This window comes from Thermobia domestica, chromosome 17 (genome assembly GCF_964235325.1).
Source record: "Thermobia domestica chromosome 17, izTheDome1.hap1.1, whole genome shotgun sequence".
Lineage (NCBI taxonomy): Eukaryota > Metazoa > Arthropoda > Insecta > Zygentoma > Lepismatidae > Thermobia > Thermobia domestica.
In genome coordinates this window covers 86,046,118-86,070,309 of record NC_137470.1, presented here as the reverse complement: position 1 = coordinate 86,070,309, position 24,192 = coordinate 86,046,118, and the positions used below count along the sequence as shown (strand labels likewise).

The 24,192-nt window shown below is 35.8% G+C and overlaps 1 protein-coding gene across 2 annotated transcripts in view; it reads left to right on the top strand.

Moving 5' to 3' along the window:
* The window catches only part of LOC145673801 (NADH dehydrogenase [ubiquinone] iron-sulfur protein 3, mitochondrial-like), a 116,567-nt gene that overhangs the window by 16,082 nt on the left and 76,293 nt on the right, over nt 1-24,192 (top strand). The window contains exon 1 of one of the 2 annotated variants that reach the window (XM_081743562.1): nt 22,877-23,363. The exons of the other annotated variant lie outside the window; for it this stretch is intronic. Within the exon in view, the coding sequence (XP_081599688.1) occupies nt 22,892-23,363 (472 nt within the window). The 5' untranslated portion in view covers nt 22,877-22,891. Of the gene's footprint in view, nt 1-22,876; nt 23,364-24,192 lie in introns of those variants that run through there. 2 annotated transcript variants of the gene reach the window in all.

The window sequence follows — 24,192 nt, the reverse complement described above, 5'->3', positions numbered from 1 at the left end:
TTCATTACTCATCATCACAGTCTCCTTTAGCCTAACCGGCATAAGTGTGGGACGTAAAACTCAAAGATTTCATTTTTTTGTTTTCTTAGTTGCCGTTCTGTATTTCCCTCTATTACAGCAGCGTACGTCCTAGGTTAGTTAATAAAACAAAGTGTTTGGAAGAGTCAAATATGCTCTATTCAGAGTTAGAAAAATCCCTTTTTTCTTTTAAGCCCAACCCACCTGGGCCCATATGAGTTTTTTCGTTTTTTTTTTCCGAAATATTTCAATATCTTTGGGGGAAAAGTGTTTAAAATGTGATTTATATTTCAAGACTATCATCGTCACAACTTGCAACAATTTTCTGTTCACTGCTGTTTTGAAAAAATGGCCATTATTTTGAAATTTTACACTAGATCGCCGAGGAAATCTATACAGCAAATTTAGAATGTCTCGTGCATGTACCCTGAAAATTTGAACTTAAAAGACCGAAAATTGCGCTTTGTAGCGTGGTTACCCGCTATTTTGAAAAGAAAAATTGCCGCCGTTTTGAAATTTTACGTTATGCTGCAAAAATCTATATAGGAAACTTACTTTGTCTCGTGCTTGTACCGTGAAAATTTTAACTTAAAAGACCGAAAGTGATACCCTGTAGTATGTGTGGTAGGCCTACAGGCAGCCAAACGAACAAATGTATATCGAATTACCCCAGGAGCCTCAGTGAGGTTCACCAAATATATTAATTTAAAACAAAGATATAATTCACGTTTTACAAAATAAATGTTTCAAGATGTCTTGCCTGCGTAAAATAAAGTTTTATTGTTGATGTATTCAATTCCGATGGTTTGTGCGTTCAATTACGGGAATTTCCCGACCACTTCTTTTACTTTTTTTTTCTTTCTTCGAAAATGCAGCTTTCTTTACTGTACATCGAAATTTCCACTAGTACGGAAGTTTGAATTCAGCACTTGAAATAATAAGCGTTACATAGTTTTCGGAACTTCGAGCATTAAGCTTCTTAAATTTGACAAGAATTTTTACGCTATAGCTGGTGTTGATTCTACAGAATGCTTATTTGAAGAGTAGCAACAAATGACTAAACTAAACTATTGTTGTTGGAAAACCAAATTTTACTGAAGAATACTTGTGTTACCATCAAAGGTAATACAAAAATAATACTAATAGTTTTACCAATGCACTACATATTTACTGGTACTACCAACACCTATGGCCTTAAACCTGCCAAACATATGAGGGATAACGTCCCTCGGCGTCGGCGAGCACACTATTCACGCAAAGTACTTTCTAAAATATAAAACTGCATATATTACGTCAAGTAGGCTATAAGCATAATCCATACATTAATTTATTCTATAATTATCTCAAGCTAAAGTAAGTTTTTTTTATTCATTCAACAGAAGGTCTTATGTTGAATGTTGTATACCTTAACGTGAAAGCATCTAATTCGTACAAGGAAAGTCCAAAACACTTTCAATGTGATCACCTTAGTTTTACCAATAATATACTAACAAAAAGCTCAAAAACCCAGGTGGGTATTAAGGTGTTTTTTTTTTTCAGGTAGGTCCAACCCGAAGAAAACCACCGGGTTTTTTCGGGCTGGGCCCACTTGGGCAAAGCCTGGCTCTATTGCTTGTTTACTAATATCGTACAATCCGTGAGCTCATAGTTCAGAATTTAACTTTGTTTTTCTCCCGGCAGGTCTTTGCTTTGACTCGGACAGCGACTTCAATCGGTTCTTATAGGTTCAGTAACTTCCTGGAACTGTTTGTGCCTTTGGTGCAACATTCTTGGTTGTAGTTTTTTTGTAACTAGGTGTCTGTCTACAGTCATATGGTAGTTTGCTACTGTGATGTCACGTGTTCTCTCCTATCTACTTGTCGTCGGTGTGTGTCAGTTGTTAGGTTTGTGCGGTTGTATAACAGGTAGCACCGCGTAGTTCGAGTTTCCTTTCATTTTCGCTATTTTCGACGTATGCTAAAAGTGGACTTCTATTCGTTTTTCTTGTTTGTAATAACAGGAACTGTGCTCACTTTAATAAATTGACGTGTGTGCGGGAAAAAAAAAATAGTAATGAGAACTTGAGTTTTGCGCAAGTGTTCTTGTTTTATTTTTATCGCGTGTGCAATCAGTAATTATGAGTTTATTATACATGTGTCAACATACACACATTTAGCCAACATGACCAAACGTATACAATCGTTAGTTCTGGTTAGTGCTAGATTCCCAACGTTAGTGCTCCTATGATTAAAAAAAAATAGAGCGACTTTTTGGTTGTGTGACAAACTTGACGTCAAGTTAGCATACGCATACACAAAAATTAAAGCACTAACGAAAGTAACTATACCAATCGTTAGTCCTCCGTTAGTGCTGCTTAGTACTAGCTTCCCAACGTTAGTGTTGCTATACTCAAAAAAATAGAGCGAATACGAATCTAATATTCTCTAACTTGACTAGGAAATTACTTTTTGGTAGGTGAAATTTTAAAGAAATAACATTTTTATTAGTTTATTCCAAATGATCATTTCATTTATTAAGTCTAATTGTTAAAACAATGGTTTTATAATATAATTTATTACTGTCAAATTTCTAATGTTAATTAAATTTGAATGTTAGAAATGTGAATGAGGCCGTGAAATTTGCTTGTTAAATTTTAAGTGTAAAATAATTAGGCAAAAATCGCTTGGTTTATGATTTATAAACAAATGTTAACTAAATATTTATAATTATGACAGTTATATCAAAGCTGACAGTAATAGTATCGTAACATAAATTAAGTTGGCCCATACAAAGGCGATATTTTAGTATAAATTAGTATTTAAAAAAAATAAAAAACCTGTTATTAGTTCCGTTATTAATGGTGGGCAGATTTACCGGTCCATCTAACATATAAAACGTGCATAATGGTTTCGTATTGGTGTGAATGGGACATTTTATGGAGATTGAAACAGACTGATGCGATAATTTGCGGAACGATGAACACGAATCTAACACTTACTTTTCTACGTCCGTGAATTTGCCCCTACATATGACCCCACTAACGATGAAAATGGAGTCGATCGTTAATGCTTGTTACTGCACCAATCCCTAGTGTTAGGGCTTCATTAGTGTAGGTGCTACAAGTAAGAAACCCTTGGGGGCCAAGGTCACGCTGCTCCACACTTCAAGCACTAACAAAAAATTTAGTACCATTTGTTAGTGTAGACTCTAGAGCCAAAACAATGGTATACGCTGCCCCCACTTCAAGCATTAACAAAAAAATTAGTGCCACTCGTTATGCATCGTCAGTGCTTCTAGAAAACACTGATAGTTTCGTTATTGCTTCAGTAATGGTATAGTTATGGCTAATTACACGTCACGAAAGAAATACATCAGGAATTTATCATTGTATCAAATTCCTGTAAAATTCAAAAGCACTAATGACCTCTTCTAGTGCAATTGCATCGCTACTGATTCTTAGTGCACCAACTCCTAACGTTAGTGCTTCACTAGTGTAATAAGTACTACAAGTAAAAAAAAAAAAAAACTTTGGGGGTCAAGTACACGCTGCTCCGCACTTCAAGCACTTACGAAAAATTTAGTACCATTCGATAGTGTATCGTTTAGTGGTTCTTAGTGTACCAACCCATAACGTTAGTGCTTCATTGGTGTAAATTCTAGAGTCAAAAGAATAGTATACGCTGCAACCCCTTCAAACACCAACGAATAAATTAGTGCCATTCGTTAGTGCGTTGTTACTGCTTCTAGAAAATACTAATAGTTTTGTTAATGGTCCACTATTATTGTAGATTGGCAAAATATATCACGAAACTCCAATAAGAAATACATAGGGAATTTTTCTTTGGGTCAAATTCCCACCAAATTCAAAAGCAGTGATATCTTCTGCTGCAATCGCTAGTGCTTTGCTTGTGCTTGCTAGTGCACCAACTCCGAACATTAGTGCTTCTTGTCGTGAATGCTTTTGTGGAGAGGGGCTAGAGTGTAGTTAGCTTCCCCTCAGTTTAATCTTCTAGCTTGCGTACTATTGAGGCACTAATGTTGGGAGTTCTGCAATAAGACCCACTAACGTAATGGTAATCATTACACTATATATGGTCATTAACGTTTTTAAATTTGGCGGGGAGTTTACAAAATGAAAAATGACATGTGTCGAAATAGAGCCCCTCACGCATCTCGAATACTACCAAAACTTTTCATATGGTTAGTGCACATTGGTGCACTAAACACTATCGCTAATGCTATGATATTTCAGGAGTTTTAGTGAATAGTTCTCGTGGTACTAAATTGAAATTTATCGAACTCTACAATAATTATCCTACAAAGGTGGAATAAAAGCCAAAAGTTAGTGCATCGTTATTGCTTCCCGAAACACCAAGCGCTGTCGTTAGCGCTATCATAGTTTAGAAGTTATAAGTCAGTAACACTCGGGGCTAAATTTAATTTTATCCAGTCTTACGATAATTGTCCCACAAATTTGGAATAAACTTCAAAGGTTAATGCATCGTTAGTGCTACGAAAGACACTAGGGATTAACGTTAGTGCTATCGTAGTTTAGGAGTTATTAATGGATATTTCTTGTGGGAATATCTTTGGATCTTTCAATTTTGATACAATTTTACCTTAATTGTCAGACAGAAATGAGAAAAAACCAGCAGTTAGTTCTCCATAGTGCTCCATAGTTAAGCACTAACGTTCGTGCTGTCATAATTTAGGAGTTCTTAATGAATATCTCGCGCGAAGCTAAATTTAAATTTATCGATTTTACAAGAAGTGTTCATCAAAGGGTAGGAAATCGCTAGATGTTAGCGCTTTGTTAGTACTCAAAAATGCTAAGCACTGACGATAGTGCTATCATAGTTTAGGAGTTATTAGTGAATAACTTGGAGGGAACTCAATTAAAATTTATCGAATTTTACACTAATTGGGTAAAAGTCGAAAAACTTAAAGTTAGCCCTGCCCGAGTTATTTATTACCAACAATACACTCACCGCTGGTGTTTATCTCATTTCTGTCTGACAATTAGTGTAAAATTATATAAATTTTGAAAGATCTAAGGTTAGCCCCGCTCTAGTTATTCATTAAAAAGTCCCAAATTAAAATAAACTAAATAGTTTAGAGCTTTTTGGAGTGCTTACGATGCACTAGCCTTTGACGTTTATTCCACCTTTGTGAGAAAATTGTAAAATTCGATAAATTTAAATTTATCCCCGAGCGAGCTATTCACTTATAACTTCCAAACTATGACAGCACTAACCTTAGGGCTTAGTTTTTATAAAGCTCTAACAATGCTCTAACCACTGTTGTTAGTGCCACTTTTGTGGGACAATTACTGTAAAATTGTGTAAAAGTTGAAAAATCTAAAGTTAGCCCCGCCCGAGTTACTCATTAATAACTTCTAAAGTATCATAGTACTAATATGCACTAACGAAGCACTAAACATATAAAAAGTTTTAGTAGCATTTAAGAAGCGTGCGGGGCTAACTTCAGACACACATTTTTCATTTAGTAAAATTCCCGACAAATTTAAAAGCACTAATGACCATATATAGTGTAATCGTTACTACTTCGTTAGTAGGTCTTATTGCTATACTCCCATCATGATAGACGCTAGAAAATAAAACTTAGGGAAAGCTAACTACATGCTAGCCCCTCCCCACAAAAGCATTCACGATGAGAAGCAGTAATGTTCGGAGTTAATGCACTAGCAAGCACTAACGATTGCACTAGAATAGATCATTCCTGCTTTTGGATTAGGCGAGAATTTGACCCAATGAGAAATTCCCCATGTTTTTCTTGTGGGAATTTCCTGGCGTATAATTGGCAATATCTAAACAAATATTGAAGCACTAACAGAACTATTACTGTTTTCTTGAAGCACTATCAATTGCACTAGATTTCATCGTTAGTGCTTTCTTGGGGGCTATCGGTTTTTGCTTCTAGCGTCCAAACTATTGAAACACTAATGTTGGGAATAGGTGCTCTAAAAGCACTAACGATTGCACTAGAAGAAATTATAGATTTTAGGAAAGTTGGATAGAATGGAAATAAGGTTTTAGATTCGTGTTAATCGTTCCCCAAATTATCGCATCAGTCTATTTCAATCTCCATAAAATGTTCTGCTCACACCAATACGAAACCATTATACAAGTTTTATATATTAGATGGACCGGTAAATCTGTTCACGTTTAATAACGGAACTAAAAACAGGATACTAATTTTACTAAAAATACTAAGATTAAAAATACTAATTTTATACTAAAATTATCGCCTTTGTATAGGGCAACTTAATTTATTTGTTATGATACTATTACTGTCAACTTTGATATAACTGTCATAATTATAAATATTTAGTTAACATTTGTTTATAAATCAGAAACAAAGCGATTTTTACCTAATGTTTTACATTTGAAATTTGACAATCAAATATTGTTATAACTCACGGCCTCATTCAAATTTCTAACATTCAAATTCAGTTAACATTAGAAATTTGACAGTAATAAGATTATATGATAAAACCATTGTTTCAACAATTAGATTTAATAAATGAAATAATTATTTCGAACAAACTAACAAAATGATATTTTTTAAAATTTCACCTACCAAAAAGTAACTTTCTAGTGAAATTAGAGAATATCAGATTAGTATTCGCGCTTGCGGTTGGTATAGTTAATTTTGCTTAAAAAAATCTCTTATGTTTTTTTAAGTATAGCAGTACTAACGTTGGGAAGCTAGCACTAACCAGGACTAACGTAGCACTAACGATTAGCATAGTTACTTTCGTTAGTGTTTTGCGTCTTGTATATGCGTATGCTAACTTGACGTCAAGTTGTCATACAACAAAACAGTCGCTCTATTTTTTTAAGTGTAGCAGCACTAACGTTGGAAATGTAGTACTAGCGATTGTATACTAGTGGTCGTCTTGGCTGAATGTATGTATGTTAACTTCACAAACGTGTTTATTATTCATGAGTGTTCTGGTACGGCGAAAACGGTAAGTACTAAAACTGTCTCCGATTGGCTACAGTTTTGTTGCGAGGTCTGCTTAGAAACTCTAGTCCCCGCCCGTCACGCGCGAGACCGGGGTTCGATTCCCCGCCGGGGAGCTATGTTTCGTAACTTAAAAATAGCGAGATTTGTTACTAATTTGAATAAATGATTGTAGGATATTGCTTATTATTGTTATATTTAGATGCGCATAGTTCATGAGAATAACTGAACAATTGAATGTTTTTTGTGTCCTCGGTGAATATTAATTTAGATGCATCTTAATTATTATTGGAACAAGTTACATAGAATTGAAAGAAGGTTACAAAGTAATAAATGAAGGGTAAGGGAAAAAAAAAAAAAAGGAATGTCACTAAAATTCATTTTCGAGAAAACTGTGTTTTAATATTGAAAACCGCGTAAAAAAGAATAGTTAGTAAAATCTTTTGCCCCTTTTTACATGGGCATTTCTTCATCTACGCATGCATGGCATATACAGTTAAATAGTACCAACAGTCACCAACAGATAGGACAAAGCACCAGATAAAGCACACACATGGACATTCCTTATTTTTCCCCTTACCCTTGAAATATAGAAATTATAATTTATAACGAATTAAGCCTGTCATGCAGGAAGACCCCCATGCACCGAACTTCTTATGTGTCGCTTCTTTAGCATAATTAATGAAAGCACTTACAGGATAATTTGATTGCATGAGCTGAGTTCCATCCTAACTAGATTTAGTGATCGAAATCTAGTGGTCATCTAACCCTTTGTTCACTATTGTTTAGTTTAAATACCTCTGGTTTTGGGCTTTCCACCTGTATAAGTTCCTTATTTTGTCATTTTCACTTTCATCTTTAGATTTCACTTCCTTGAAAGTGAAGCTGTTTATGGAAGCTCAGCCTTTTTCTTTTTCTTTTTAATTTCAAAAGATTTTAGTATATATCAATGTGTTAAAAGTTACATTACAGTGGTTAAATAGGTGGGGCTGGTTTGCATGTAGAGGCCGACGAGCATGCTGGATCTCTATATCATTAGCAGTGAGTGTTTTATATTTGTTAATTGATATTAGTTTTATTGTTTTGTTTTACATGTGTGCATTTTTAAAAATTACTAAATGTGTTTTTATAGGTTTTATTTTATCCAGCTATATTTTAGGGGGGGGGGGTTGGAGGGCTGTAGCCCTCCATCAACTTCCGTATACAAGTTGCCCACATTTTACATTTTTTTCTTTTTGACATTTTTAGCTGAGAATTAAATATCGTAATTGAACATTATGAATACTTTGAATTAGGTTAGTTTAGAAACTGGTTTTCACTTCATTTGAAGTATATTAATTTTATCTGTGGCTGTTTTTTGATTCACATTTTAGAAAACTTGTGAATTACAATTGTTTAAGAATTGATTTATCTGAACTGGTTTTCAGAGTAGTTTGGGAAGCAGTTCCCAAAGATTTTCCTATTCTTTGGAGTAGTCTAGGATTGAGTTTTGGGTGAGAGTAACAGGTTGTCTGTTCCGAGGAACTGATTCCTAGACTGCTCTGCTGAATTGAATCGTTCTAGGGAAATTATTCCTAAACTGCTCCGGGAACCCGGTCAGATGAATCGGTTGCAGTCATTGTCCGAGTCAAAGTAAAGACTTGCCTTCCTCCCTAATTAAATACCCTACACTGATGGCCGTTGTTTTTTTCGTTACTCTCATACTGATATTTCATATAATTCTGTTCATTTCTAAGTAAATTTTGTATTTCGGGGCCACTAACAGCGGCAGTTAACCTAAAACAGCACGACTTACAAAGACAAGCACAAAATACGCACTCTAACCTGTGTTCGGTGGTTACTACAAGATAGGTTCTTATGTTCAGTTACTATCATCATGGATAAGAGGTGTTTTTATGTTAATTACTGTTTACTGACTCCAGTATTCTATCACTTCTGTAAGTCTTCCCTTTTTAAATTTCTGGCAGCTTCGTCTTTCCTTCCAATTTAGTTTCATATTTATACACGAGATCTGTCAATTCCAATGTCTATAAACAATATAATCTTGTGCAAATTAATGTGAACAAGATATAAAGGTTTAATATGATCTTAGGGGAACGTCATCCTTCTTTTTCTTCATACTTCCCAATCAGATGTTTTTTCCAGCTCGAGTCGGCTCCGTCCCCCTTTCCCGAGCAGCATCTCTGATCTTATCTGAGCTTGCCCCAGGTGGTAAAACTAACACGTCACGATTTCAGGGGTACGTTGTATAATCAATACATGAAATTCAGTAAGATGATAATATGAAACTTTAAAGAAATACGGGTTGGCCCAAAAGTAGATATACAGTCGCGTACTGATCGGCTCGACATTTTACATCATTTAAATTATTGTTATCCATACAGCTATTAGCTTAGTTTCTTCATTGTTTGTTCTTAATTTCTCTTATAGCTTAAACTCGGAACAAACCGAAGCAAAGAAATTCATTATCTTAATAAATTAAAATGTTATACTTGATCGATGCTGGTCTGTATGCCTACTTTTGGGCCACCCTGTGTATTGAGAAAGGAAACACATTTAAAAAAAAAAAAAAAACTTTTTCGCTGCTTTCCTTCACACTTTATTCAGGCTTAGAACTGGCAATGTATTTAATAGTAATTATTTCTATATTGGCGTGTTTAAAAGCTGTGCAGCATTTTTGAGTCTTCTTGTCTTTTGCAGAAATATATAAAATATGTAAAATAGCTGGATAGCTTACATTGTCATAATTAAGGCCGTCTAGCTATGGTCGAAATATTAAGGATAGAAACACTCAATAGTTTGAAGAAAGTTTTCAAAGAGTTCTTGGTTTGTACGAAACCTGCCACTCAATACGTACGCAGATAGGAACGAGTCTTCTAATTACACTCATTCTCCCAATTCACCGTCGCATGTCACACTTTACTCGAGCTCAATAACTAATTTACTTTATGGCCTATGGAACCGGAGGTTCAATGTCGCGTTCACAAAAGCTCTCGATTGGCTTCTATCCTTTACCCATCTGGATCCAGTTTCTACTCTGTATTCCTATTTCTGCGAGACCCATCTTAATATTGTCCTCCCATTTCTGCCTAGGTCCTCCTAATGATCGTTATCCGATTGGTCTTCCAGTTAAGACTTTGAAAGCTTTTCTACTTTCTTCTATCCTGGCTACATGACCTGCCCACCTGAGCCTTCTAGACTTGATGACCCTAACAATGTTAGGTAAACCGTATAAATTATGTAGTTCCTCGTTATGAAGTTTCCGCCATTCACCATTCCCGCTCGTCTTGGGTCTGAATATTCCTCCCAGGATCTTGTTCTCAAATACTTTCAGTCTATGTTCATCCTTCCGAGTTTCGAAGCCATACGTCACAACAGGCATGATTATCGTTTTATATATTTTAACCTTCAAATTCCTCAACAGAATTCGCGACAACAAGAGATTTTGAACTGAATAATAACACGAATTCCCTGCTTTTAGTCTACATTTAATTTCTTCGTGAATATGATTTTCGTCTCTTAATATTGATCCTATATATTTCAAAGTTTCCGCTCTATCATAAGTATTATTTGATATTTTAACGTATCCATAATTTGCCGTATTACGATCCCGACGAACTTCCACGTATTTAGTTTTATCTGTTATTACTTCTAAACTCATGCCCCTGCAAGGGTTTAGTAAGACATCTGCATTTCTTTCTATTCTCCTGTCATCCCCTATTAAATTAACATCATCAGCATACACCATAACCTGATAAATACCATTCAACTTTAGGCCCTGGTTGCTATCTTCTAAATTTTGCTATTTGGTTCGTGTCTAAATTTTCCTTATAGCATATCCCAGGGCAAAGTTGAATAATAATGGCGACAACGCATCTCCTTGTTTCAGGCCATTCTCGACGTGAAAGCTCGTGGACAAAAATTTTCCTACCCGGACCTTACATTGGGATTCATTTAAACATACCTTAATGAATCTATTTAGCTTTTTCGGTATTCCAAATTCTGTAAAAATGTACAATGTTTCTCTCCTTACTGAGTCGTAAGCCTTTCTAAAATCAATAAATAGTTGATATTCAGGGGTATTGTATTCCCACTTTTCAAGAATTTGTCGAATAGTAAATATACTCGAGCCCATTATACTTATATATATTCTGGGTATGTGTTGCCCTGTCACTACGGTTTACAAAATATAATCTGTGGTTAACAGCATCGTGTTGGTATTCTAAACCCACCAACCTGTTATACCTTCTCCAGCAATCAGTTTTTATTATAGTTCCTGGCAAGACATTTGTCGGCAAATACAATCTCCAAAGTTCCAGCATCCGTTCTTTCAATTAATACCACAAAAGTTTGCGTGTGTCCCTGTCATTACCTTTAACTACCCATCGGGTTTGTGTTATGCGACGTCTGTTCTATTTCCGCTTCCCAAAAACACACTCGTCAATTTCAACAGTCTCCAATTGTTTTTTTTTTTTTTTTTTTTTTTTTATTTTCCTGCAGTTTGAAGACAGTATTTTTGTCCAGTCCTTCTCACTTATAATCACAGTGGCCGGGTAACGCAAAATCCACGCAAAAAGTAGAAAGTACCTCTAAAAATATGCAAATTTTTACCCATGTTATTCCGAAGAAAGTACCTTGCCGCATAGACGATTTTTTTCTGCAAGTTTTTGTTCCACATCTGTACAAGGGCTCCCTACCTATAAGGTAAAAACAAGTTTCATCGTCACGGTGACTAAATACGGATTTTTTAAAAATCAACTTCAAACCAGGGCTGGAAAAAAATAGTAAAAAAAAAAAAAAAAAAAAGAGAGAGAGAGAGAGAGAGAACAAAACACGTGTTTAAAACATGAAAAAGGTGTTCAAAATCTTTTAAACATTTTGAACAGTCTCAGTCTTGGGAAGTAACGTAACGCAAGTAACGCGTTACTTTTTAAGTAACGTTTCCTAGTAACGCGTTACAAATTTTTAAGTAAAGTACCAAGTTTGCGTTCCTTTTTTCGCGTTACATTTCGGATGAGTAGCTACAATATATGTATATTGTGTATGTTTCGGAAACAAATGTTTCTTTCCTGGAAGTGAATTTCTCGAAATGGAGCAATGGAGCATGAATGATGTCAGTGACCGACAGTCACTCACCGGCACTCAAAGAAACAGATAAGATCATAGTACCACTTGCTGTTTTGGAAGATGAGGACAGCCTCAGGGAAATCACGTGTATTGATTGCAAGCATCTGGAAGGTTTTGTCATAGATTTTGACAGCTCCAAGTCCATTCAGTGCCTGCACTACGAGTGCAATTGTACCGCTATTTATATTACTTTGATTGGTGTTGTTTTTTATAAAGATGGAGGACTAAAATATTCTACCGTTCGAACATTTGAAAAATACTTCTTCTTAAAAGCTGAAGATGATGGTGGACATAATTTAAAAGTAAAGTGGTGCTCCGGCGGGAAATATTTATCAACAACTAGGGTGCCATAATTAACGATATACAGTAAGGGTTTAATATGAATAAACTGTGTTCTGATGAGCAGACCTACTTTATTGATTATAGAGTTTGGAACAACTAGCTTTAAAAAGCATGTATCGATTTTAGAATTACTGGCAAGTTTTGATTCACCTTCAGTTAATGTGTTCTCATTTTGTTAGTTGTAGTGTAATGTTTCTCTATATTCTGTATTTTTCATTTTACATAACAACATTGTTGTTATTATTATATAATTAGTTTAGCAGAAGAATAATAAGCAATCATTTTTTCCTAACGCATATTGATGGGCAAGAGTCAAGCTAAAACTCGACTCAGATTCAAGTCGAGTTCCGAGCCGATTCACTGTTTTTGGCGTCGAGTTTCTAGTCGAGTTGAGTTTGATAAATGGTTCGCTCGTTTTAACTCGTTTTGAAATCATGGCTTGCGGATTACACTGGAAAGCGAAAGCCATGAGAAATGTAATCTAAGCAGTAATATGGAATACTTTTAATGTTGCTCACGAGAGGGAACACTGCTCGCATCTCCTGTCGTCTCGATATCGTGACCACAAGAGATTTTTTATAACAAGCTCAGCTCGGCTCGGCTCGGCTCAACTGAGCCGATGGCTCAAGCCGGTTCGATTGGGATGAACCATCGGCTCGAGCTGGCTTGGTTGGGATGAGCCATCTGCTCGGTTCGGCTCATCTGGGCCGAAGGCTCTAGCTGACTCGGTTGGGTGAGCTGTTGGCTCGGCTCACTTCTCGGTTCAGGTGAATAGTGAATGAGATGTGAGCCGAGCTGCTCAAGTCGTTGACAATTCTAAACCCGGGCCGAGCAGTTTTGAAGATATTTGGTCAGTGCCCTATAACTTTTAACAATGTTTGGCTTGAGCCCGAATACTCAACCTAGACCCTCAACTCAAATTCAGAAGCTCGTGAATAATGTCCTTGACTCTTAGACTTCACGACTACCGAGGCTGGCAATCAACTAGTTTTTTTAGTATTCAAATACAAACCGCTTATCTTTCATGTTTAAACACAGTGTTGTTATAATTATAATAATAATAATTATTATTAATAGTAAGACTAATAATAATAATAATAATAGTAGTAGTAGTATCATTGATACCCTGTATTGTCTATGAACGATACTTGAAGAGAATACTCGAAACTACACACCAGATTTGTCTCGACTCGACTCGAAACTCGACCCGAATTCGAGTCGAGTTGGAGGAAATTTTTCGAGCCGAGTTCTCGGGTCGAGCTCAAAGATTTCTGTTTCTAGTCGAATCGAGTTTCAAAGAAAACTCGCTCGTGTTCATCGTAGGGTGACCAGATTCTAACAAACGAAAAGTAGGACACAAGTATAATAGTATGTGATAGTATATGATAGTATATAATAGTATATATCCTTATTTCATTTAATGTTAACCTTAAGTTAATCAACATTTTTGTTAAAAAGAAGCACTGAACAAAAGTATTAAAGGAATTCAACACAACTCCAAATGCTTTGATGAATGACAATATTATGTGAACGTACAGTGAAACTTCGTGTTGGGCTTAAAGAAAACAACAACAACAACAAAAAAAATTTTCGAAGCGTGGTATTATTTTAAGACATGAGAGAAAATTTAGACCGGCACAAGGGAACTTCTACAGGTACTTAACCTGATCATCACTATCATAAGTTGAAAAATAAACTTTTCCTACCTTACCGATATCTCAACAAGCCCTTCTCAGTAAAAGCAATGTATTGTAAAAAATGGTTTCTTGATTGTTCTCCATCCTTAGTCTTTTGAGGAGTGTTAATAAACACAGCGGTTCATCATTCAGGAAAAGAGTACCTGAGATTCAAAATATTGTGAATAAAGAATGAAACATTCAGATATTGCAAATAAATTAACTCTGGACATTTCGTAGGACATTTTAAAACGATAACATTTCTCGATTTTCTAGGCATCTTCGCAACACGCAGGACAGCTCTTTGAAACACAGTACTGTACTGCGAAAATCAGTACATCTGGTCACCCTAGCCCATCCCTACGAGTAACGCAGTATGGCATTTTAGTCAAGGTTACATTATATGAAAATATTCATATAGCTATCAAGTAAAAATTTGTCCCTGCATTTACATGAAGCGATTCAGAACGTGCAATAATAATAATAAAAGCGGTAGTAATAGTAGTACGGAAAATTGAAGTAATAAGATTTTTTCACATATTCAAAGTTTCGGACCTAAAAGTAACGCGTTACTTTCGAAGTAAAGTAACAGTTACTTTTTTTGGGGCAAGTAACGCGTTACATTTTAAGAAAAAGTAAAGTAACTTGTAACGCGTTACATTTTACAAGTAACTTATCCAACACTGAACAGTTTAAAACATGATTTTACACATATTTCAAAATCGTATAATAACGTATTTGTTAAGACGTTTTTGCTCTTACAACTCATCTTTTCATTTATTTTATTCTCGTTAAGACTACACTGTATTGGGTACAGAATATTTCAGTATAGATTAGTATTTCTCAATTTATTTTATATCATGACCCCCTTTTATTATACCCTCTTGCCAGTGACTCGCATAAGTGCTTTCTTGATTGCAATAAGCTTTTTAGGTAGATTTTAAAATCTACCTACTATAGAGATTTCACACAATCTATCAATATACATGGCAAAACAAAAGTCCTCACCATTCTTGTGTATTGAGAACGGGGTTGAGGAAGAATGGTGAAACTTGGAAGTGGTCTGACACATCAGGTGGTGATATCAAGCATCATGGCGGACATCTTTGATTGGTATTCGAAATTTCAAATGTAAAGGGAGTCATGTTACATGTTTTAAGGCTAGAATTTTACCAGAAATACGATTGTGCGCTTATTTTAGCCCTAAAGCGAGTCATTTTGGAGTTATCGCTTCTGAAAGTTTTCTAGTTATGCCTTTAGAGGTCAAGCTCTCGTTTCGTGGAGGCGGGTGAGATTTTTGCTACAAAATTTGATTACTATTTCAGAACACTGATGCTAATAAAATTATTTTAAAATAATAAATTTTCGAAAAGTAATTTTTGAAGCACACTTCATGTTGTGCTAACTTTAGAATATTTTCTGCAAGCATATTTAATTGGTTGCTTTTTGAGTCAGTCATTTATTGAAGAAAAGTGATATTTGGGACGTTCAGAGCACAGTGGATCCAAATCCATGTTCAATAAAGTTCAGTTTTGCTCAGCAAATTAATTCTATTTCAAAACGTAATATCTTCGCTGTCAAGAGTCCAAAACAAATGTAACTAACACCATGGGAAAGGGCGTGGGACAGTTTCATATGACAGCAGCTAGACAGGGGCGCCAGTGGGACAGGAGGGCAACCGCCCTCATTCCCACTCTGGGTTTCAGATTTTGGGGGCAGAAAGGCAGTTTTAGAAGTCTTTTGATAAGCAACGTCCAGCAGAACAAGCTTGGGGTCCTTATACCGAATAAATACGGAGAGAACACAGATGATTAAAAATGGAAAGTTGCTTTAGGCCCAATTTCCAGAATTTTAAGCAGGCCCGAAACTCGAAACTAGAGTTACCTTTGGAATCCTTGGGCAAAAAAATATACAAGAGAGCAATATATGCCTATAGCTCCTCACGGCCAATGGAATTGGATCATAACTGATCAAAATCCGTATTTATTCGGTATAAGGTCTTCAATTTTTTATCTTGGACTTTGCTCAGCAAAAAATACAAAAGGAAACAGGTAATACGTTCGTATTAATAGAAAATCAGCCACGACGAATATCGAAATTTTACTACATTACTACCCCCAAAATCTGAAATTCAAGGTAAGGGGCGGATGACCTATAAACGAACGCCCCTCTCTAGCGGCAGTTACATAAAATTCTAGATTGCATTTTGTCATGTAGTTTTTCTTTCTTTCATCTCGAATTCTTGGTTGTGAAAATGTGACATTTTCCGTCGGGGTATTCTTTTGGACATATCTGCATTTATTTAACGTAATTATGCATCATTGACTATGGTATTCGGAGACTGACTTGTTGATCATTCTCACGCTGCAGCATACCTTAATATCTTAATTTTATGAGCAAGGAGGGGGAAATTAGTCCTCCTCCTCCATTCCATCAACGCCCTTTTCTAGCGGTTCTTCTATGAAACTGTAGTCCACATCCTGTCATGTGGTTTTTGTTTAATTTATTTCGTACCCTTGGCTACGAAGATGATACGTTTGCTGAGCAAAAGTGAACCTTTCTGAATATGGACTTAGACCCTTTGTGCTCTGAACGCCCCATATCTAAAAATATTTTATAAAAACTGAGTTAGAGCCAAATTTATCTTGCAACCCAAGTTTCTTCGAAACGCATAAAATTAGTTTGTTTAGTTTGGTTGATTACAGTCTTGCATCAGTAGCAAGGCTATCTGAGACAGGACTTTTTGTTTAAAGTAGGATCCGAACCAATAATTTTGAAATTTTACGTAGTATCGCAGTCAAAATCTACAGCAAATTCCGACGTCTCGTGCCTCTACCCTAAAAATTTAATGTTAAAAGACCGAAAATTGGCCCCTGTAGCGTGGTTCATATATACAGACAGACGAACAAATTGAAATCAAATTGTCCCAGACACTGGCGTTCGGCGCTGATGTTATAATAAGTATCACGCTTTAATGGTTAGTTATTCGGGCGACTGCCATACCTTGCGCTTTCTCGCTTGATCCCTTCATACAAAGTATGCCAAGGTGTAAAGTTTTTAAGAAAATTTAGAATTGAGGTGAGGAAGAGGGACAAAATAAAATTGTCATAATATAATGGAAAGATATTGTTGATACAAAATTAATTCTTACCTGAAGTTTCCAGTTGCATCTCAACCACATCACTGACGTTAGAATCATCAAAAGCAATTTTTGGATCAACACTTTTACCATTTGTTTGGATTTCCAGTTTTTTCACAGCATTGCATTTTTCATAATGATTGTTCATTGTTTGAACTAAACCAACCATTTCTTTCTTACAGGTTTTGCAACGAGCTTGTATGGTCGTTTTCTTATCTGATGGAGTTTGAGTTACTTTAATAAATTTGCTCCAAATGATGATCTTTTTTCTTCCCGTAAAACTCATGTTAAACGATTCTAAGTTGTACGGAGACTGAGAACCAACATATACTATATCAACAAATGCCTGCGATATTTTAATTTCAGAACGCAATTTAGCAAATAACCTTTTGTTTGTTTTCTGAATATAACACAAAAAAATTGTTTCCATGATAATAATTTTTAATATCAGTTCTACAAGTAGTCCAAGCTTCGACTGCGACACTTTCTTGCAAATTAACTAAGAAGCATTTAAACAACACAATATACGTTAAAATAGGGGAAGAGGAGAAAATAAATTGTAGATAACCACACTGACCTGCTGTAGCCACGAGAAACCAAAACATTCACATGAAAAAAAAAAGGCTTCTGAATGGAGATCAATTTTGACAATTTTCTTTCTTTGGCAGATTTTTTTTACAAAAATGAAATAAAATAAAAATATATTTAAAACAAGTCTTAAAAAATATATTTAAAACAAGTTTTAATCATTTGTTTTAAACATTCTCTTTAAACAAAACAACTCCGCTTCAAACATTGAAGCAACGATAATGTTTTAGAGCTAGGGATCACAGACGTCCCAGTTTATCAGGGACAATTCCGGATTTAATCTGACCCCCAAAATTGCTCAAAACTTCACTTGTCCGATTTTGTTCCAAAACATAAGTTAATATCGTTCGTGAAATTTTTTTAAAAAATCCCGCTTTTATTAGTCATCAATATTTAACTAATAAGAATAATGTACTTTTTGTTACTTACTTTGGTGAGTGTTGATCTTTGATTAAATTACATCTGAATCAGGCACGTACCCAAGGGGGGATCCGGACCCCCCCCCCTTTCGAGACCAGAAATGAAAAATTAAGGAAGGATGAAACAAAAATAAATGAGAAAAAGAAGGATCAGCGTTAAAATTAAAAACTACAGGAAGCTTGTGGTTACTCTTTCTTATGAGGAGATTTGTATTACTTGCAATACATGGTGGCGGGGTGAGCGAGATATCCTGAAAGAGTCAGGGAATTTGAAATTTCTATAAAAAGTTACGGAATTCTAAAAATTTCTGCTACTAGTCAGGGAGATTTCAAGCTTCCGAAAGCATAATGCTGTTGTGTAACAGCATGGTTATTTTTTATCATAATTTTTCGTCATCGCATCCTTGCAGTATCAAACATGTTACTTCAAAAATAATTTAGTACTTCTCCTTTAACCTGTCATTTGGAACAGACAGTAGTTGATGGAACAGTAAATAAATGAATAAAAAAAAATGTGTGGAAAGAAAGTTCTGTAAACATTTAATTCAACAGAGAAAGGAACTCAGATATTGTGAAATATTTTACAAGACATTATTGAGTATGTACTTTTCATAATAATTGAGGTCATAATGAAAGGAAAATTGTTATACAGTATTTGAATAAATAGACGAAGGACGTAAATATTATTTAATCTTTTACGTTGTTATTATTTTCCTCGAGATTTCTTGATAGTTGGTTATTAAAATACTTTACCAACATATACTCATTTTATTGTCCTAAGAAACCAATACATGATGATAGTAAAGTAGTTTAGATTGATCGAGCTCCTGGGCCTTCAGTATTTCATGTTACGCTCCCCACCACCCCCCGTTACGAAATCCTGGTTAAACAAACCAATATATGTTCCAGTAAAATAGTTTAGAATGATCAAGACCCTGGTGTGATGACCACAGTATTTCAAGTCACGGACCCCCCCCCCCCTTCCCGCTTCACGAAATCCTGGCTACGTGCCTGATCTGTATAATATAGAAGTGCATAACTATGAATATTTCAGGGCCGTTTTTCTAGTGTTGAAATTTGGGAGGCCTATTAAAAACAAAAATTTTATACTCGGCAACTTAAGTCTCTTGAAAAAATAAGCTGTGAGAGTAGGACTTCTGTATATTTAAGAAGAAGCCTACATTTACTTCAGATCAGTGGTATCAGTAACCCCCCCCCCAAAAAAAAGTGGCATTTACTTAATACATGAAGAATAATCGTCTCTTATCTTAAGTACAAGAAAAGAAAAAAGATCAGGGTCCCCATTCCGTATTGGTTTCTGCAAAATTTATGGATTGCTACGCAGCATAGATAATGCAACAGTGAATTATAATCGCTGTGCCGATTATTACTAACCAGAGTGGATTGATTTAAATCAGTCTGATTTAAATCGAGATTTAAATCACTTGATTTTTTAAATAAAAATCGTTGATTTAAATCAAATTCCGAAATAAATTAAAGTGAAAATAAGTAAAGTCCAGCCTCTGTTGTGTTATTTCAATTATGGAAGATAATCATAGTACAATAAGATGCAAATGTATGTACAGCACAGTATGAAAACGAGTGTTTCATGCAGACGATGATTAGGGAAATCTCGTTTCGAACGGGTAACGGAGGAAATCTGCTTTCTTATCTTCGTAACATAAGGTTTTTAAATCGTTAACTATTCCAACGAGAAAATCACCATGGACATTTAAGACGAAAATTCTTTTGTATGCGCGTGTGTTTGTTCCCTGATAATAGGGACGTATTTATAAAGGGTCCGATTCCCTCTCCGAAATTTAAATCTATTTTAGATTTTATAACTTTAGGCGAAATTTGCGTATTTTATATGTATTTCGTGCCGCAAGCTAGTTTTTTGGTATGCCTCTGCCAAATATGAGTAACTTTTGTGGAAAAAAAGTATCATGTTGATAAACGTCGCCGTACGTTTTTCCTTAGTGCTTAAGAAACATTGTTTGGGATTAGAGATGCAAAATAGCCGGCTTTTTTGATTTTTTTTTTTACATGAAACGCCGAGTTTTTTTAGGGGAAAAACGGGAATTTTGGCTTTTTTTTTTCATTTTCATGATTTTTCTGTCTAAATAGCTTTCTTATAGTATACTGTATAGTAAGATTTCATGACCTAAATGCCATATTTCCGTCTAGAATTCACAAACATGATGGATGGAGCACATGTTTTATGAATTAAACATTCAGTACGTAGTATTTGAGAGCAATTTTAGAGGATATATAACTTTATTTTAACTTCTGAGTTATCGACATTTTTTTCTTCTTTAGATCATTTCATTTTTAGTTATTCGTGTTTCATTTCTTACAGCTTAGTACTCTAGTTTCTAGCACATAGTTAAACTTATGTTTTTTCAATATATCCGTTACAACATACTTCCACATTTCTGTTATACTGTAGCTGTGTAATGATGTAACAATAATCTTCCGGATGCAACCTTGAATACCATTTTATACAAATAATCAGTACGGATTTAGAAAACTGTTTTCGGAGGGTTTGTTCTTATTAATGGTTAGTTTTTTTTTCTAAAAATGCCTGATTTTCATTTGAGGGCAGCTTGAAGTTTGAGTAAGGACATAACTAAAATTTCGTTTGTTTTAGAAATTCCGTAATTTCGGAGAACAGGCTTCAGTCCGAAAGACACCTTTCGCAAATCCGTCATTGCTGGTAATTAGTAATAACAACAATTTAAAACATAAGAAATGAAATCAGCCAGGAATCACAGTACACGCACTCTCTCTACATTGACAGATGGAATTAAGAACTTTTGTCAGAATGGTCGAATGCAGGACTGAATCCCGGATTTCCCAATAGAAGCGGAAAAGCTAACAACTCACTCATGTTTGTTGTGCTTGACTTAAATGTATTTCGTAGGTTTTATATATATATATATATATATATATATATATATATATATATATATATATATATATATATATATATATATATATATATATATATTCCAAAGCTTTGGAAACCAAACGCTCAGATGAACAGTATTACGCATATGATCCATAAACAGAAAATTCAGTACTTTCCTGACTCTAAACAAGCTTAAGGAACGGTCAGTGAATTACAGAATTTTGGACTTCACCGATTTTGCAGGCCCGAAGCACCTGATAGGTAGTAACAGATTATTACGTATGTAATAAATGAATAGAAAATAATTTTCAACATTTCTGTTCCATTTCAAAGAAGTTTCTGTAGGGGTAGCAAAGGCGCAAGCAAGAGGTGCATTAACAAATTAGGTGATTTTTGAGCTTCCCATACAAATATTGCATTTTTTTCAGTCTTTTAAAGTAATACGTTGAATTCTAATAAAACAATGATTATTTTTCTTTGTTACTCTAGTACGAATGTTTATGAAAGTCTCGGAAGTCAGACATAATAAACTTATAGGCTATAACAGATTGACGAGTGAATGATACTTATTTATGTATTTAACAATCACCAGATGCAGCTCAGAGGCTACTTTATACTGGATATCTGACAACAACATGGAAAGGATTTGGGAAGGTTTCGGCCAGGGCCCGTTTTAGTAGGCACCATCCCGGCATTTGCCTGGTAGGACTGAGGGAAACACTGGAAACCCCAGTCAGGATGGTCGGCAGCGGGAATCGAACCCATAACCACCCGAATGCGAAGCCAACGTTGTACCACTTGAGCCACTTGATATACGTAATGACGGACACCTGCATAAGTTTGAAAATCGACGGGAAAAGTAAAAAGTGATGATGGGAACAGAGGTTTTCATGAGGGGCCGCAACTTTTGGAGTGTATGTCATACATGGCCGCCATTTTAGATTCAAGTTAATTTTTTTAAATGGGAAGGGGGGTGTATGACACATCAAATAAAACTAGCTTGACCTCAGGAATTTAGTGGTGTAATTTGTTTTTTTCTATCTTGTACAGTTTAGAAGTTATTAACGTTCAAAGGTGGGAAATTACCTTGATACTAACCTAGTTCTCTCTTTGTTCCAGGTGATATAAAATGGGTCTGACACGTGACCAGAAGATCGAAATCATCCTTATATCAGAGGAACGCAGCTACCGAACAATAGCAGCTGACTACAACAGACGGCACCCAGACAGAGAACCGGTATAGCACAGCACGGTGGCTCACGTGATCACCAAATTCCGGGATACGGGCTCTGTTCAAGATAGGGCACGTAGTGGGCGACCAAAGACTGCCACCAATAAGGAAACTGCAACGGCGGTTGTTGCGTCGTTTGTGAAAAGTCTTAAACGAAGTACCCGTCGTGTGTCCCTAGCATGTGCAATAAGCCAATCCTCCGTTGTCCGGATATTGCACGCCAATCAGTGGCATCCTTACAAGCTGTACATGCAACATAAACTGAACGAGGATGACTCTGATCGCCGGTTGGAGTTCTGCATGTGGGCTACTGATCAACACGAACTGGATCCTGCGTTTGCCAAGGGCATACTGTTCAGCGACGAGGCGTATTTCACTTTGAACGGGGAGGTTAATCAACATAATTGTCGATACTGATGTGACGCAAATCCGAACTGGGTTGACCCGAGTCGAGAACATAGTCTAGGGAAGGTGATGGTATGGTGTGGCATATGGGACACCCGCATCATTGGGCCATTTTTCATTTACAACGCCTTAACTGCACCACAGTACCTTGTGTTCCCTGCCACACTGAACGCTGACGGCATTTTCCCATCTTATTTTCAGCACGATGGAGCCCCTCCACACTATGGACCTGGTGTCCGCGAATGGTTGGATGAACAACTGTCAGGGAAGTGGATTGGTCGCCGTGGTCCCGTGGAGTGGCCGCCCAGATCCCCTGACTTAACGCCCCGTGATTTTTATCTATGGGGGCATCTTAAGCAGATAATGTATGCTGAGACAATCCGTGATTTCAGACACCTGGAGGAACGCATCCAACAAGCCTGTGACCAAATTTCAGGAGACATTCTCCTCCGTGTGCAGTCAGAGTGGTTGCGGCGACTACAGTTGTGCATTGACGGGATGGACAACACGTGGAACATGTGTTGTAGCATTCAGTATCAAGGTAATTTCCCTCCTTTGAACATTAATAACTTCTAAACTGTACAAGATAGAAAAAAACAAATTACACCACTAAATTTCTGAGCTCAAGCTAGTGTTATTTGATGTGTAATATACCCCTCTTCCCATTTTAAAAAAATAACATGAATCCAAAATGGCGGATTTTAAGATGGCGGCCATGAATGGCATACACTCCAAAAGTTGAGGCCCCTCATCAAACCTCTGTTCCCATCATCACTTTTTACTTCTCCCGTCGATCTTCAAACTTATGCAGGTGTCCAAGGACTTTTGACTCACCCTGTATTATTATCTTCCCGATGTGTTATTTGTTTGAACTCACACACATAGTACAATAAATTATGTATGTCATGTAAGAGTTTTTCCTTGTTTTTGTATTTTCAATTCACATTAAAAAATATTGCTGATAATCCATATGAAAGTTAAAACTTAAGTGCAACTTATTATATACATGGATTAATTTTTGGAATTCACAATAAAAATTAAGATTGTTTGAAGTATGTTTTCTAAATTCATGTTTATTTTCGAGGTTTTGTATTATCCGCATCCACTACTACTAAATGAGTTTTTGTATTGTAGAAAAGCGAAACAAAACCTGGTTTATCAATTTAAAGCAGAATTTGAAAAAAAAGCCCAAAATTTCCAAAGCAAAAAAAACGAAGCAGAGAAAACCGAGTTTCTCCCCTCTCCCAAAACAAAAAACAGACCGTTTTTTTTTTCGAACCCTTGCATCTCTATTTAGAATCGAAATAAGTTAACGACTGGCAATCAGTTCAAAATTCAAGCCCAATACTTTCACTTAAATGCCATAATTA